Source organism: Dunckerocampus dactyliophorus, chromosome 19 (assembly GCF_027744805.1).
Source record: "Dunckerocampus dactyliophorus isolate RoL2022-P2 chromosome 19, RoL_Ddac_1.1, whole genome shotgun sequence".
Taxonomy (NCBI): Eukaryota; Metazoa; Chordata; class Actinopteri; order Syngnathiformes; family Syngnathidae; genus Dunckerocampus; species Dunckerocampus dactyliophorus.
In genome coordinates this window covers 19,030,369-19,047,459 of record NC_072837.1, presented here as the reverse complement: position 1 = coordinate 19,047,459, position 17,091 = coordinate 19,030,369, and the positions used below count along the sequence as shown (strand labels likewise).

Sequence of the window (17,091 nt, the reverse complement as noted above, 5' to 3'; positions counted from 1 at the left end):
ATTGTTACATTTATTAACATTGAATCCTATTATCGCCGTCGAATCTGGAAAAATTAACCGCTATAAACGAGCGACGGCTGCATACCTGCGTGTGGGTCCACTCCATACCAATTTCAGAATACTCCCAACCTTATGCTCAAACCATAAATTGCACTTACCAACTCTAGTTGGGCACAGTCAGGAGATCAGGAAGACCTGGGTTCCAATCTCCGCTTGGGCATCTCTGTGTGGAGTTTGTGTAGATGTTCTCCCTGTGCGTGCGTGGGTGGGTTTTCTCCGGGTACTTGCATGTTAGGTTAATTGGAGACTCTAAATTGTCCATAGGTATGAATGTGAGCGTGAATGGTTGTTTGTCTATATGTGCCCTGTGATTGGCTGGTGACCAGTCCAGCGTGTACCCCACCTCTTGCCGAAAGTCAGCTGGGATAGGCTCCGGCATACCCCCACAACCCTAATGAGGATAAGCGGCATAGAAAATAGATGGATGGAACTCTACTTGGGACATGGAACTCCTCCTCAAGGATTGCCACCGGAATGAAGCTGCAGAGAACATAAAGACAATAACTATCATATACAGCAGGTCCTTACAATGCTGCTCAGAGCCACTAGGGGGCACGTTTGCACATTGATACTATGATATGCTGTGATGTGTTAACTCTATTCTCAATTCATTTCTCAGCATTCATGCTCCATTTCTGAGGGTTCTGCAGTGGTGTCATTCAATCATCTTAGCTGAAGTCACATTAGCGCAGCAGGTGTTGATCGTCTGCAGACAGGCCTATTTATTTTATTCCATTGATCAAGTGTCAAGCGTGCACCCGGCGCTGATGCGATGTCACGTCGTACGCCTGAATGACTTTGACAAAGCTAGCATAACTGAAGAGATGCCGTTTGACGCATGCTGAAACCTGACGCCCCCTCCCCCTTCGTCACAGGAAACATTAGCAGCCCATTAGCATTCCATGACATTTTCCCATCCGCCCGGAAAAAGCACCGGTGGCCCTGTAAACACAGCGCTGTGGCGGTGCACGGCAAGGAGAAAAGGGAATAGAGCGTAATGTAAAACGGCATTGTTCAGCTGGTCAGATACCAGGTGTGCATTCTAATGCGCTTCTTGAGGGTCAACCACGGGCTGGCTCAAACAGAGGATAAGAGAGAGGACAAATGAGAACGGGAAGCCGGATGATTCAGAGCGCCTGGGACTTTTAAAAGGCCAAAAGCTAGTAAAGGTTATCAGCCGCGGCAACAATCTGAATTTTTTATGGCTCTACCTTATTATCCACACATAAAGGAGGCGTGTCACGCGCCCCCTTGGAGGTCACGCATGATGAAACAAGAGCATAAAAAAAGGCCATGAGCAAACTTTACAGGAGCGGTGTGAAATCTCTTTAAGCTGCAACAATGTTTGGATGTTCCGACTCCCTCGCTTACGAGCGGCTGCTGCATTCACACTACTTGTATAACGGAACAAATGCAATAATGGGTCTTTCAATAACATGTGCAGTGTGCACACAAACAGTCCTTTAACAAAAGCAAAGAGGCTTACATCACACCATTTACATCACCCTGTAGGGGAAATAAACATGGCAAGTACAAAAAGTACCTACATATAAAACATACTGTACTTAATTGCCACCCAGCAAAAACTGGGTACACAGCCATCACCTATCATACTGCATGTGAGGACGTGGAAACGGAAATATTGTAAATAACAATTAATTTCAGCATGGTCTTACGGCCCTGTCGCATGTGCAGACAGGGCAGTAGATGACAGTAGATGCATCCTTGCCATGCAGCAGCTACCGTAAGTGTATGATGATGTAGAAGCGCAGTAAACAACAATTACTTTACATCCATTTAGACGCATCAGAATGGTCTTACAGCCGTGCAGCAAGTGCAAACTTGCATGGACGGAACCTCGCTAGGCATCATCTGTCAAATGTGATGTAGAAACGTAAGCACCGTAAAGAACAATGAGTCTATGTCCATTTGGACTCATCGGCATGGTCTTACTGCTGTAGGTGCAAACTTGAGCAGACGTCACCTTGCCAGGCAGCATTGATGATAAGTTAGGGTATAATACTCCATGCGGATGAGTAAATGAACGGCGGGGAATAAAAAAAAAAGCTCAGTATGATGCAGTGCAGTTGTACATCACTGCAACCACAATAATAAACATCTTGTTCAACTGCTAACTCACAAGGGAGCAATATTATCTTTGTTAAAGCAAAACTGAATGTACTGGATCGTGCAGGTGTGCCTATAGAAGTGGCCGGTGACTTTTATTGCCATTACTTCCAAACTTAACCCCTGTGATACTGTTCTTGTCACATAATGACGTATGAGTTCGTGTAGCCGCAGGAAAAGCCCGAGGAGACTGTTGACAAATTCAGCATCTCACAAAACAATAACCGTCTCAAGCTGTTCCCTCAGGGCAGAGAGGCTAATAAAATAAAATAAAAAATAGCAACAAAAATGCACTTCCCTCCGCTTGTGGAAGAAAATTGTTGACGCACCTTTTTGGAAGCCCTGTCAGTAGGTGGTCCAGCTTGATTGAGGTTGAAAGGAGGCATAACGTATGATTCATAAAGCCTTCTATGTTGTTGAGAAACATAAAAGACGGTTTGTAGATTTTCAACACGCATTAAATTGTCCCCCAATGGCATAGTTTCTCCACTTGCGCTACTTCCTGTTTATATCCAATCAGAATTCAGCCCGGTGTTGCCAGTTGGGCAGATAGCTGTCATTTGAATCAACTATGTAAGCAGCTGACTTCTCTTAATCAATCAGATATCAGACTTGGCGAAGACGTGATTTTCTTTGTCTTTTGATTGGATAGTCGTAGAGAGGCTACAAGTTGGCGCTAGCTAACAACACGCATAGCTAGCAGTGCTAATCTAATTTTTTTCTAGGTTTTTTTTAAATGAATTGTGGGTAAATAAAAAGACATGTATAATGGTAACTAGCAGTCATCTGAGGAACGGAGGTTGTGATGTTGTCATTTGTTTTGGTTCTTATTGTTGAAGTGTATGGCATCTGTTGAATTGTGGTTTTAATTGCTTTATTTTGCTCATGATGTTCATTTTATTTATTTTTTTCTGCAGTCTAATATTGAGTATTATAGGGTGGGTTATTTAAGGTATTCTGGTGGCGTATTTAATATTTGATCTTTATTGATGTGTTTACATGTAAGCACGTGCGGTTCAGGCTATACTGTACTACGTGTGTGAAAGTAATTAGAGAGCGTGAGAGGTGTGTGTGGACAAGCAGAGGTGAGAAATGCACTTGCTCCAGCTGAGAGCCAGATGCTAAGATTGATATCACCTTCATGTCTCCTGAAGGATGCTGCTAGATTGGATCAGCGGGAAGGAAGCTCTTTGGGAGGTCGGCAACCAAGCTCATTAACATTCATGAGGATGACAACTGCTTAACGGGGTTAGGGTTTGGGTTTGTGACAGTGCCGGTCCATCATGAAGAACGCCCCCCCCCCCCCGTCCCAAGCCATGCTGAGCCCATCCACGGCACCCACAGAGCCCAAAACGGGTTGACTTACCTTTCCATAATGTCAGCTTTCTCAGGTATGTGGTTATGTATTTATTTTCCTGAATCATGCCACTCTTTTTGAGTGACAAAATGTAGTTGCAAGTCCAGGAACACGTCCCGTTGTCCGATCAGACATGTAGAAGTAAGCAAAAACTGGGTTCTGTGTGGTTTTGCGATTGCACCGTGTTCTAGAACAATGGAACACTTAGACGCAGAAGGCAGGAACTCAATGGTGAATTGAATTTCATTTATAGTTCCCTCAGAAATTGAGAAATCAGTATTATCCAGCACAGCAAGACTTTTCTGTACATTTTCTGCCTAAAACGGGTATCCTGAGCTTGTCCTTGTCCACGGTGTACAACAGCTGGTGAAAAGTCATTCATTCCAAACGTGCCCAGGAGCCTCGGCCCTGTTTACTGTTCAACGCTCCACCATCACATTGACCTCTGAGTGACTTTCAAGTCCCTCCGCTCGCCACTGTTGTCTTCTTTTCTGTCGTGTTTTCCATACGTGGCACCGGAGAGCGAAAGCGAGGACAGCGGGCCCTGTGGCACCTCTCACCAGGGAGACGTGTCAAAACAACAATTTGCGTGACACATAAGCTTTTGTCTCCTGGAGTGGAGGAACAGGTGGTCGCTGCGGGAGTAACTCGGCTCTTTCCGGGGACTTAAGTGTCAAGAATAGGGAACGCTGTCACTTCACACAACAGCAACCTACCTCTTTGTGTGTCGCGTACAGACGTCAACGATGTCAGGAGAAGCCTTACGATGCTTTGACCGTGACAAGGTCCCCTTTTCACAATAATCACTCATTTATCACGATTCATTGGTGATAAGTGAATTTGCGTGAAGTAGGATTCCTTATTTATTGGAATATTTTCATAGTTAGAGCATAGAAAACCTGTTTACGACCTTCTATGTATGGTTCTCAACATTATTAGAACCCTCTAGACATGAAATAACACCCCTACGGTCACCTTTACACATATGTTACCCAATACAGTACACATAGGAAGAGAATAAACCATTTCAAACTTTTCAAACAATTCTCATTCATGCTTGTGTGTTGCTGTAAATGTGTTGCTGAGTGGGATTCAATATTAATAAATGGAATATTTTCGTAAACCTGTTTAGCACTCACGGCTGCCGCTAGCATAGCAAGCTACCGAGGTAACTAGTTAGGCTGTCCAATTTACTTATTTTAAACTTAAGAAAGTGTTTCAAACAGAGTGGGGAAGAAGGACAAAGAAGCCAAAAACTTACCACTTCCACACGGAATGAGAGGAGAACGTTTTTTCCAATCGATCTGAGCCACAGCAAGTCCGTCTCAGCCACGCCGTGTCCGTCTCAGCCATGGCATGTCCATCTCAGCCACGCCGTGTCCATCTCAGCCACGCCATGTCCGTCTAAACCACGCCATGTCCGTCTAAGCCACGCCATGTCCATCTCAGCCACGCTATGTCCGTCTAAGCCACGCCATGTCCGTCTAAGCCACGGCATGTCCATCTCAGCCACGCCATGTCCGTCTCAGCCACGGCGTGTCCGTCTCAGCCACAGCGTGTCCATCTCAGCCACAGCATGTCCATCTCAGCCACGGCGTGTCCATCTCAGCCACGCCATGTCCGTCTCAGCCACGCCATGTTGGCTGGGCTCTGCTGGCTCAGCAGCCAGTCTCCATCCAATGTGAAAGGTCATGTAATCTAACGTCATGTCTCATGACATTACTGATGCCTAGTGACCACAATACTGCACATAACCTGTCTTTCAATATTTTTTGACTAATAATAAGCCATAGTCAACCACAAAACAGCCATCATTTATTCATTATTTTTTGAAAAACCACGATATAGTGAGGCAGCGGTATTCCAACCGCGATATAGCGAGGGAGGAGGGAGGGGTAACATTACTAACACCTAGTGGCCAGTGTAGAATACTACATAACATCACAACAAGTTTGCGTGTGTCTTCTGAATGCTTTACAATTTACTTCATTTAGCCATTTTTATGCTTGAAAATACTTTATGCAAAAAATATGTACAATTTGCTTAAATATGCATATTTTTAAACTAATAATTGGCCGTATTCAACCACAAAACAGCACGATTTACTAATTCACTTATTTTTGTGATAGAATCGTGATAGCGAGTGAAGCCGCAAAGTGTGAAGTGCAAAGTGGCAAGGGATTATCGTATGTGTCTCGAGGGCCTGCCTGTGAGCATCAAACATGAGAAAGATCATGAGAAGAGGCGCTGGAGGAAAACCCTCCGCCCATATGGACATGATCCAACCCTGGCTAGATGAGTATGCCCGCCACTTCATGATAAACAGGCTTCGTGACACATCTTAAAATACGCAAGTCAGTCAACTACAGATGTGGGAGTTTGATCATGTTTGTCCTCATTGAATAAGCTGACTAGGCTAGCGTGATGTTGCTGTTCAGATGCGAGTGTAATGCCTGTCTCATTCATCCAGGTATTCTCAGAGCATTCCATCGACCACAACTGGACTGTTCAGGTTCTTTTAGAAGCAAGCTTCATCCGTTCATGCTCAAAACTAGGTGGGACACACGCCAGGCAGACTAGATAGGGCAGCTCAAGTCTGAGAGCTTGGTGCAAGCTCTAAAGGAGGAGGTGGTATGGGTGGTATCACCTTCATTACATGTACCGTAATGATGGTCATGGATCCATCTGAAACCAAGGTGCACCCAACCATGCACCCACGACCCCCATCCAGATATGGCATCCCTCACTCTTTGAAAGCATCCTTCTTCCCTGTCCAGAATGTGTACATTTTTGTTGTCAAAAGAGTGCTCTTTCTCTCTGAGGTGCAGGCAGACTGCAGAGTCTTGACCTGAAGAGTTAGCCCGTCCGTGTTGTGCCACGCGCCTGCTTGGACAGCATACACCAGATTGTTGTTCTGGGTATGGGGTGTCCTGTCTTTGGGCCTCCAGTTCATCCATTCCAGAAAGCCAAAAATGAAGGTAAAAGAAACTTGATATCTTCATTTATCCCTTTCATTCATCATGTGTGTATGTTTAACTGTTAAAAAAATACTATCTTTGTGCATTTTCAGGCTCCAAACCGCTGCTGTCATGAACTAAAAAAGGCCCAAATCCCTTTTTTGAATCCCTTTTTCAGCTCGAAATGCACTCCAGCTCAAAGAAACTCCTTGAAGGTAGCGTATCAAATGGTTGTTTTCTTTATTTTCTCATTAGTTGCAAGTATGGCACTAAAATGATGTGACAAAAAGCAAAGAAGTACAGTGAAAAAGAAGCCTGATGGTCATATAAATATAGAGCACAAAACAGAGAAGATTGACAGGTCGTTATTACGCGGTAGTCGGCGTGGAACAAGAGCAATAGCGTCGTGGACACACAAAACATCAATTTGGTTGATATTCCAGGCAGGAGAGCTGTTGGAATCTTCCTCGTGAGCACTTTTCCTCTCACAATCACGGCGGCCGCCAGTGCCGTCGGGGCTGGTCGTGCCCGAATGAAACACTCGTCGCCCTCTTGGCGCCGATGTGGAGCTCGCAGAGGCGTGTGTGCTGATAATGAGGGGTACCAGATGCAATTACGCCACATGAGTGGATGCTTACGCAGAGGGGCTAAAAAAAAGGTAGAATGGCACAGCGTGGCTCAGCCCTTTCTAGGTTGATAAGAAATGAGGGGAATGTTGGCAGCCTTTACAGACCCACAAAGCATGGGATGGTAAGAATTAGGGCAAAATCGGATTATGCAGTTCAATGCAAAGATACCGCATGACCTACTTGTCCACATCTCACAAGCGTCCTTCTAATTATGACATGTAAATAATGGCACATGTGTTTGGAATGGGGTTTTTACCGTACGGTACAGAGGCGTGCCGAGTGAGAGACAGGAAGTGTAAGAGATAAAAGTCACGCATCTGCTTGGTAAAGAAATACACATCAGCTCAGCCTTTGGAGTCGTGGCTAGCGATAGTGCCAAGGAGAGGCCAGAGCTTGAAAACCATCTTTTGTCTGTTCAACTCTCCTGTTTAAGGAGACTTCCCGGTGAAATACATATTTATTACTATACACAGTACTTATATGTTATTACACCGTTTTTATTATATATTATGCACTGTAAATACAGTAGTAATCCCTCCTCTATCAAGGTTAATTGGTTTGTTACAGCATAGAAAACCTGTTTACGACCATCTAAGTATGCTTTTACATGATTAGAGCCCTCTAGATGTGAACTAACACCCCTATAGCCACCTTTACACTCCCATTACCCAATATAGTGGACATAATAACAGAAAGTAAGCCATTTAAGACATAAAGAAGACTCGTGCTAGTGTGTTGCTGTAAATGTGTTTTTGTTGCTAGAGGAGCCGAATGTGTGTGTGTGTGTGGGGGGGGGGGGGGGGGGGGGGATGCAGGAAGTGACGTCGATGTTTCAGAGTTGAGTTCTAGCTCGGCGTGGGTTACGGTTGTAACAGCAGACGGTGTTGGGGATTATTGTGCCTGTGGTGAGCTCCCTAGCGATCATGTTATGCCGGCGATCAAGTCTGGTGCTTGTGTGTCTCGCGCAAAAATACAGTAACATTACTGACACCTAGTGTCCAGTGTGAATACTAGATATCATCACAACCTCATTGAATGCGTCTTCTAAATGCCTTCCATTTGTATTCTGCTTCATTTTGCCATTATCATGCTTGATTTAGGTGAAAATACATAACATTTGCTTAAAATGCATATTTTTGACAAATAATAGACAATATTCAATCATGAAACAGCATGATTTAGTAAGGAATATATTTGATGGAGTGAAGCTGTGGAATTTGAAGCGTGAAGTGACGAGGCATTAGCGTGTAAAAATGATACATATTATCTTATCTTATCTTATTATGTATTATTTTCTTTTTTTTGCAAATGATTTTAACTTAACTTTTAACTGAGAATTTTTCTGACCTGCCAGCACACACAAATCACTAAATCTGTTTCACACAAAAGCTAAGCGTTTTTTTTCTTTTCCATTTGATTCCCTTACTCTGCTCAAAATGAACTGAAGCGTCGCCTTAAAACCAACGCGTACCGAACCATCCTTGTGGCGTAGCGCCACACACCTCCTAATTAGACTTTACAGTGTCCGTGGAATTATGCTCATTTGGCAACGCAGTTTGGTTTGCATCCAAAAGCTTTCAGTGCAACATTACCTTCATTCTCATGGTGCTGTCATGAAAAACACTGCATAGATCCCTCAGCAACTACTTAGTCATTCATTCATCAAAGCTGGAACCCTCTAAGAGAATGTTAGATGCATTGTAGAAAAATATATATTTCTTCATCGTCCACAGCGCTAATATTTAATTAACTTGTCCAATTAATCTTTGACAAAGCTACTGAGTGAAGCGTGTGAGAAATTAAGCGCCTTCATAAAGAAATGCTATTCCTGTCTGCAGAGCGCGTCCCTCCGCCCACCTACCAGATGACTACTGCCTCCTTCTTCTTCTTCTTCCTCTTCACGCAACACAAAATCAATTAGTGTCATGCATTCTTTGCAGGATTGCAACAACAAAAAAGAAAGCAATTTCCACTTTTAGCGTTGCGACTGGTGCACAGCTGACCCCAGCAGCTTATCAGGATTGTTCCCAAAGAGGCATTAACACCTGCCTTGTTGCTTTCGTTGCTGTCCTTAGTGTTGTTTTGGAAACAACGACGCATATGAAACGCCTCGGGCTCAGGCACAATATGACTGATGAAAACACAATCGAGCATTCCGACACATAAACCGCGAGCTGCAAAACCAAACAGATGTCAAAAGCTTCAACTCTGCAGCCCCCTTTGTCCTTGTTAGCTTACAAAGCCTTCGCAGGAGTCAAACCCAGAGACGTCTCTCGCCAACCACGGTAGGGCCAATAAGAGTGTCTTATGTATTCCAAACCTGGTAATCCTTTCCAGCTCAGGCTATAATCCACACATTATATCTTTGCAAAGTACAGCAATTTACAGGTATATTAAGAGCTTTAAGCCCGGTTGGTGCAAATACTGCGTGTACAAGCCAACACCCAGCAATTTTCTACCTTTCACCTACAGCAAAAACATTCAAGGAAAAATGCACTTTTTGGGGACTGTTGTCCATCATCTCTTTTCATCTCTCTTCTCAATTCTCATGTGAGACATGAACACACGTCTTTCTCTTTTCTGTGCCTTCTAAAGATATAAAAACAGCTAAAAAAGAGGCAGCTAAGAATGCACGTAACAGGACACACCTATTCCGCCTAGAAAGTCTTCTGAAAAAACCTCCAAAATGCACCAACAACGCTGCATTTCCATAATGTGAGCTGCATATTAACCAAGCTACAGCAACATTATTATTATTATTTTTATTAACATTGTTACTCCCACCACACCACGGCGGCTAGCTACTAGCCGGCTATAGACTAGCTCTACCACACACTTGCTCACAATGCCTCAGGCCACTAGCCAAAGGTAAGGCTACATATTGGAGCTGCCGCCACTGCTGCTGTGTTTTTGTTTTTGAGTTTAGGTGTAGCGTTCCCTTCTATGTTGCGATGTGAAATCAATGCACCCAGGAAGGAAGTTCCGCTAATGCTTAAAATGAGCAAAATTCTGTCAGTATTGTTTATGTCATCATAGCAGAATGTACCTGCTACTACATGCTCACCGCTTGGATAGAAAACCATAAAATGTTGTTGCAGCTTTTAATAGCGGCCTTTCTAGGCGGAATAGGTGTGTCCCATTACGTGCCTTAATCAACTGCCTCTTTTAGCTGTTTTTCTATCCTTAAAATGCACAGAAAAGACGTGTGTTCATGTGTCACATAAGGATTGTGGATGATGGGCAAAATTACAAAAAAAGTGCACTTTTCCTTTAAAGTTTGTGGTCGGAACACCTGCTAGCATGTGGCATATTGAAGTTAATGTCCTGCGAATAGGGCTGTAACGCTACATGGAGTCAGATTCTTCGTTACGGTGCCTTTGTCGGGGAGGAACCACGGCAAGCGGTAGTGCCAAGCAGAAGGCAGAGCTCGAAAACCCTCTTCTGTTGTTAAAGTCTCCAGCGGAACCTTGGTTAGCATCATTAATCCGCCCCAGCAAACGTACTTTAACCAAAATGTCATTTCCCATAAGGAATCATGAAAATCCAATTCATCCATTCCACAAAGCCAAACTTGAAGGTAAAGGTAACCTTATATGTTCATCTAACCCTTTCATTCATCATGTATGTGTACGTACATGGATTTGTAAAACTACAATTGTAAAACTACGAAAACGTGTTTTGTGTTAAGATTACAGTCATCCCTCGCTACATCACGTTCGAACATCACGCCCTCACTCTATCGCGTTTTTTCAACAATTTATGAGTAAGTCATCACTGTTTTGTGGTTGACTACGGCCTATTATTACTAAAGAAAGTGAAAATAAAAATACAACGCATTCAGAAGACATGATATGCAGTGTAATGCAGTGTCTGTGACTCGTGTGCGCCTTTAAAAAGCGGGCCTGGGAAGCGATGTGTGTGACGTCGGCTAGTCTAGCTGGAGTTGACTGTTAGCTAAGCGCTAGCAGCAGGTTAGCAGTGGAGAGAGGGGCCGACAGCAGCTCCTGTGTGAATGTTCGCTGCATGTGCTCTCTGCTTGTTAATAAAGAGATTGAAGTGCATCGTTAGCCTCTCTTCAACCACAAACAGCAGTGGTCTCTAGGTGTCACTAGCGTTACATTGATGAGACCATAGCCACCACAGGAAGTATGCTGTCAATGCCAACGTGTGAATCTGAGATGGCTTATTTTCTTTTATTATGTCTACTATATTGGGTGATACGAGTGTAAAGGTGACTATAGTTATTTAGTGTCTAGAGGGCTGTAATAATGGTAAAAACCGGATTTAGAAGGTCATAAAAAGGTTTTCTATGCTCTGATGATATAAAAATATTCTATTTATTAATATTGAGTCGTACTTTGCGGAAATTGACTTATTGTGGTTGCGTTTGGAACCAATTAACTGCGATAAACAAGGGATTACTGTATTAGTGTTATGGCTAACAAAGAGCTACAGAGCCACCTGCTGATGACATCATAAACGCGCGACGGAGCTGGTTCCTGTTTCCGTGGATTACTTGGAAGCTGCTAACAAGCAGGTTTTGTGATAAATACATGAACACAGCTGGACTCACGCAGTGTATCAATAACACGACAAGACACGCGCCATATTGTACGCTAACCAATTTTGGCGTACATTTTCGACGTTAACCAGGGTGTACGCTTACCGAGGCTCCACTGTATTGTGTTTTATTCTTACTCAACTGAAAAAGAACTGAACTATGACCTTAAAACCGAGGCACATTCTGAGCTGTTATTCGGCGTACCGTTATGCCCCTAACTTCTCATGCTAACTAAATATGCGATTCTGGAAGTTGTCGGCTATTTGTCTTTACTTTCAACATACAGTAAGTTCCAAGTGTGGTATTTCCTTCGAACTCAGGTGTCTTGAATGCAGCGTTAGACGCAAATTCTTAGGCTAGTAGCTAGTCATTGTTGTGGCATTAAGCTAAGCTGCCATAACCTCCCGTCCATTGCCTTTTGAAAGGGTGTAGCCCTCTGGTAAACAAATAGTGACACCAAAGAAAATGCAATGTTTTTTGCAATGACGTGAGGCTGTAAAAGGAGCAGTTGTTTTCAAAGGAAAAAAACAGTTCAAGGGGCACTTTGGCACTTATCATTAGCTACAAAGGATAGCCATAGACGCCGACTACTCTATAATGACTGTAAATGCATACATTCATGATGAGCTTACGGGGAAAAACAAGAAAGGGATGAACTGTCTTGACGACCATACTACTAGTGTGAAGGATGCTCATCATTCTGCTCTGCTTTGCTCGGCATGTTTACCAGGTTCCTGTCACTCTGACAGACCCTTAAATAGCGCACGGTCTGATGCTCCCGTGTCCACTGGGCTACATTTGCTGAACATGTGTCATCGGCCATGCGCTAGGAGCGCAACACCAATTTAGTAGGAGATCATAACGAAAAGCACCAACTTCTTTGAAGTCATCTATTTTGTTTGCAAAACGGTGCTCCTGTGATTACAAACTTGTGGGCCCAATTTTTGTTTTCTAAGAACACAGGTGGTCCTCGGTTTGTGGCGTTCCGTAAATAATTGAATTGATAACGTCACCTTGATTCGTAAACATCAGACCCGCTTGAGAAGTGGTGACACAGCACGCGCATCGGGAAACTTATACATGTGATTATTTTTCCAGAGCAGCAGTGCGCCAAAGAAAAGGAAACACATCACCATGAAAGTGAAAATGAGCATCATAAAAAGCTCCGAGAGAGGAGACACGCCCACCAATATTGGCGGCTCTTTAAGGATAAAGATGATTGAATGCTAACGAATGCTACAGGGGTCATGCATTCCGTGCGCTGCTACAAGGAGAAAGGCCTGCAAGGGATAGAAGTAATCAAGTCTTATCTTTATTAATCTTTTTATTACAGTTGCCACTCGCCAGTTTGCAGTTTAAATCTCACTCTATCCCATTTTTTCAAAAAAAAAATTAATAAATTATCAATGTTTCTTGGTTGACTGCGACCTATTGTTAGTCAAAAAAATATGCATATTTAAGCAAATCTTTAAAGGTTATTGGCCTAAATGAAGCATTTTCATGCATAAAAACATCTAAATGAAGTCAAATACAAATATAAGACGCAAAAGACGCACACTGGTCACTAGGTGTCAGTAATGTTACATTGATGCTGTCCAGCACAAATAGAACCAGGAACTCTCCCAATGCTAATGTGTGAATCAATGTTATGTCTTTTTTTATGTGTAATATGTCTGATTTTCTCTTATTATGTCTACTATATTGGGTAATAGGAGTGTAAAGGTGACTATAGGGGTGTTATTTCATGTCTACGGGGCTCTAATAATGTTAAAAACAGGTTTTCTATGCCCTAACTACTAAAATAAGTAAGGAATCCTACTTTGTGGAAATTCACTTATCACTGTCGGGTCTGGAACCATTCATTAATTCATTTATTTTCTATGCCACTTATCCTCACTAGGGTGGCAGGTGTAAGCCGGAGCCTACCCCAGCTGACTTTTGGCGAGAGGCAGGGTCCGCCCTGGACTGGTTGCCAGCCAATCGCAGGGCACAGATGTTCCAGATCTCCTGACGCCGTGGCCAACATGCTAACCACGAGGCCACCGTGCGGCGGATCTGGAACCAATTAACTGCAATGAACGAGGGGTTACTTTAAATGTCCCTTCTGTGTTCTGTGTACAGTGTGAGTGATTTAGGTATAAGTCCCGACTTACCCGAAAACTGCACTGACATCACAGTCTCGGAACATAACTCATTCGTAAGCCGAGGACCACCCGTAACAATATGATGTACGTTGGACATAACTGCCGTCCATATGTTTGTGACGATCTGGGTTTTCGCTCGAGTTCGGAGCTTTTTGTCAGAAATCCTACTAAATTGCGTTGAGAGTCAAGCGACCGGGTGCAGAGAAATGCGACGTTAAAGTGAAACCGTTGTGCTTGCAGGACGCCAACATAAAACACTGATCATAAACCTCTGCAATAGAGCTTCTTCAACATTTACAAGTTATACAAATTGCTTTACTTCTTCGCGCTTCCATCGGCTGGGATGCTTCAGCAATGCAAAGGGAGACGAGAAGGAGAAAGGAAAGAAAAAAAGGAAATAAAATTAAAAAACAAGACACAAGTCCTCAAAGCATTTGTCATAAGCAACAATGAACAGAATATTTCTTGTTTTCTTTCATTTTTGTTTTTTTCTTTACAATACATTTGTTAAAAACCCCCACTGTTTAAGGTTATGGTCTCAGGTAGATCGTCCACACAGTCAAATCTTCACAGTTTGTGTAAAAGCGGAGAAACATTCTCGCTGGAGTAATAAAATAGCATGACTATTATCCACATTATTATTATTATCATCATCTTTTGCTCTGTTGTCGTAGAAATGGTGGCGGAGACGAGTGAGGCGCCGTCGCAGTCGCTCTCGTCCCTGTGTGACAATGTTTTATTTAAAAAGAAAAAAAAGTCATTCCATCATGTCCTTCGTTGGGATTAAAAAGAAAAATCCAAACTTGCGGTCCCAGGCGTGGATGCACAGAAGCAGTCCTCAGAACCAGAAGACCCGATCCTCCGCTTGAGCCATCCCGTCAGCACTTGTGGGGCGAAAGAGACACGCGTGTAGAAAATAGCCCATCGGACGAAGCATGTGTGTTCCGTGCTGCGCGACAGCCAGGCTCACGATTTCGGCGTTGTAATCTGGAAGGCACTTTGTTTTCATGGCAGAAAGAAAAGTGGCTTCTTTTGTCTCCGACGGACCGACACGACTTGATGTTAGGCCTCATTCGCCGGACCACCGCCCCCCCCCCCCCCCACCCCTCCCACCGGTCAGCGTGTCGCAGCTTCCTCCGCGTCGTTCCTTCTGCCATTGTACCATCGCTTGGCCACTTGGACTCGTGAGCACAGTGTAAGAAGATACATAGGCAGCCATGGGGGGTGTGTGTGGGGTGGCGGGTAGGGGGGTGCTTGGGTAGGGGCGTGGTCTTTTAAGCAGACCGAAGGAAAATGTTGCCAGAGGTCTTGAATTTCTTCAGTAGAGCACCAAGCAGATAAAAACTTGACGCAGGGTCGAGTGGGTGGGTGAGGGGTGGGGGTGTGGCGCTCCGGTGAAAAACAAGCAAAATGAAGATAAAGATACACAGAGAAAGGTCTGATTCCATTTCCTCCTCAAAATGTCAGCAGCATCTATATTCAGCCGCCTTGCAAAGATATATATATTTAGATATTTTCTCCCATAAAATTGTTGTTGTGCTTTACAAACTGCCCCTCCCTCGATGAAGTTCACCTTTTGTGCTCGTCAAGAGTCCCGCACCGAGGAGAGCTGTTCTGTAGAAGAAGTCTCTTTCCCCGCCCCCCACTAAAAAATTAGCACATCTTCATTTATTTTTCTGTTTTTTGTAGTCTTGAAAGTTAGTTTTTTAATCACAGTTTGTTGTCATTCTGTCCCAACAGAGATCCGCCGCGGGGCGGCGGCGTCGTTGCTGCTTTTTCGGGATGCAGGAATCTTTGGTGACGGGGATGCCGAGGGTACAGCTCACAGACGGAGGGTCTGAATGTTTGCCTCTCGAGATGACGGCCAGGGGGGTCACCTCTGACCCTCCAGGAGGGTCGTCACCAAGGTGACGCACAGCAGCCATATATGCACGCAGGTGCGGGGGGCCGTGGAGTTCCGGTCTGGAAGGAAAACAGTGTCAGACCGATACCAGCAACTCAACAACAATAGTAGCAATGTAGCACTTGGATATGCCTATTTACCATGGTAACCATGGTAACCACGTTTACCACACTTCCTTTTTATTACTTGTACCGTGAAACATTTGATAAAGACAGGAACATAAAATCAATGTTTTTACAGCCGTCACCAAATAATGTAGCTCTCTTTGTATGGTTATTTATGAAGTATCTCTGCACCATCTGGTGGATTTTTGGTCAAACAACTTTGCTGGAAGTCTTTGTCCAGCATTCGAGAGTCAGTGAATGTCGAGTCTTTGTCAAGTACCGTGTGAGTCAGTGAAAATTCCAGTCTACCTGTGAGTCGGTGAAACTCGAGTCTTCATTTACCACCCGTGAATAACTTTTTGTCGAGAACCCGTGAGTGATTGAAGCTCAAGTCTTCATCCATCACCCGTGAGTCAGTGAAAGTCGAGTCTTCGTCAAATACCCCGTTAGCCAGTGAAACTCAAGTCTACCTGTAAGTGAGTGAAACCCAAGTCTTCATCACGCACCCGTGAATCAGTGAAACCCGAGTCTTCGCTGAGCTCGTATCAGTCAGTGTAACTCGAGTCTTTGTCCAGCACCTGTGAGTCAGTGAAATTCGAGTCTTCATCGAGCCCCAATGAGTAAGTGAAACTAAAGTCCTCATTGAGCACCTGTGAGTCAGTGAAACTCGAGTCTTTGTCCAGCATTCGTGTGTTAGTGAAAGACGAGTCTTCGTCAAGTACCCTTTGAGTAAGTGAAACTCAAGTCTACCTGTGAGTCAGTGTAAGTCGAGTCGTCGTCGAGCACCAGTGAGTCAGTGAAGGCCGAGTCTTCATGAAGGAGGGTTTATGCGAGGCAAGGACCGGATCTGGTGCTTTTTCCAGGCGGCTACTGCCTTCATACAAATGCAGTTAGAGTCAAGAGTCAATGACATGTCACCTGGTTTCCGTTTGTAAGCTGGTGGTAGCGGCGGTGAGTATGTCAACGAGTTAATGGAGACGAGCATGTGTGAGTCCCAATTCAGTCAATAAACTGAATTTTGAAGGACTCGTTCACGACATGCACATCTTTGTTACCGACTCCCGAGAACCCATAAGAAGGTTTGATGGCTTCTACTGCAGCTGAGCTGGGCCGACCCTCTCTCTCTTTTCTCCAGTTCCATACATCATGTTCATCGTGCGATGATTCCCTTTGGGCGAGGACTAACCTGTGAGGTCGCTGTGAACTATTCTTGATTAACAACATCAGCCAGAAGTCACGTTCCGTCAGC

The 17,091-nt window shown here is 44.1% G+C and overlaps 1 protein-coding gene and 1 long non-coding RNA gene across 8 annotated transcripts in view; one reads left to right on the top strand and one right to left on the bottom strand.

Annotated features, from left to right (window-relative positions):
* Positions 1–3,467: 3,467 nt before the first annotated feature.
* Positions 3,468–16,788, top strand: LOC129171935 (uncharacterized). Of its 3 annotated transcripts, none has more exons than XR_008566867.1 (6): positions 3,468–3,578; positions 5,674–5,843; positions 6,015–6,522; positions 6,615–6,716; positions 13,592–13,813; positions 15,576–16,788. It is a non-coding gene; the product is annotated as an uncharacterized LOC129171935 (long non-coding RNA). The 3 variants fall into 3 exon arrangements; XR_008566865.1 differs by having other exon boundaries at positions 5,674–5,898; XR_008566866.1 differs by lacking the exon at positions 13,592–13,813 and having other exon boundaries at positions 5,674–5,898.
* The window catches only part of LOC129171932 (MAM domain-containing glycosylphosphatidylinositol anchor protein 2-like), a 215,218-nt gene continuing 203,469 nt past the window's right edge, over positions 5,343–17,091 (bottom strand). For all 5 annotated transcript variants that reach the window (XM_054761097.1, XM_054761096.1, XM_054761100.1 and 2 more), the window contains one exon: positions 5,343–15,797. In XM_054761097.1, the coding sequence (XP_054617072.1) occupies positions 15,709–15,797 (89 nt within the window). In that variant the 3' untranslated portion in view covers positions 5,343–15,708. The remainder of the gene's footprint in view (positions 15,798–17,091) is intronic.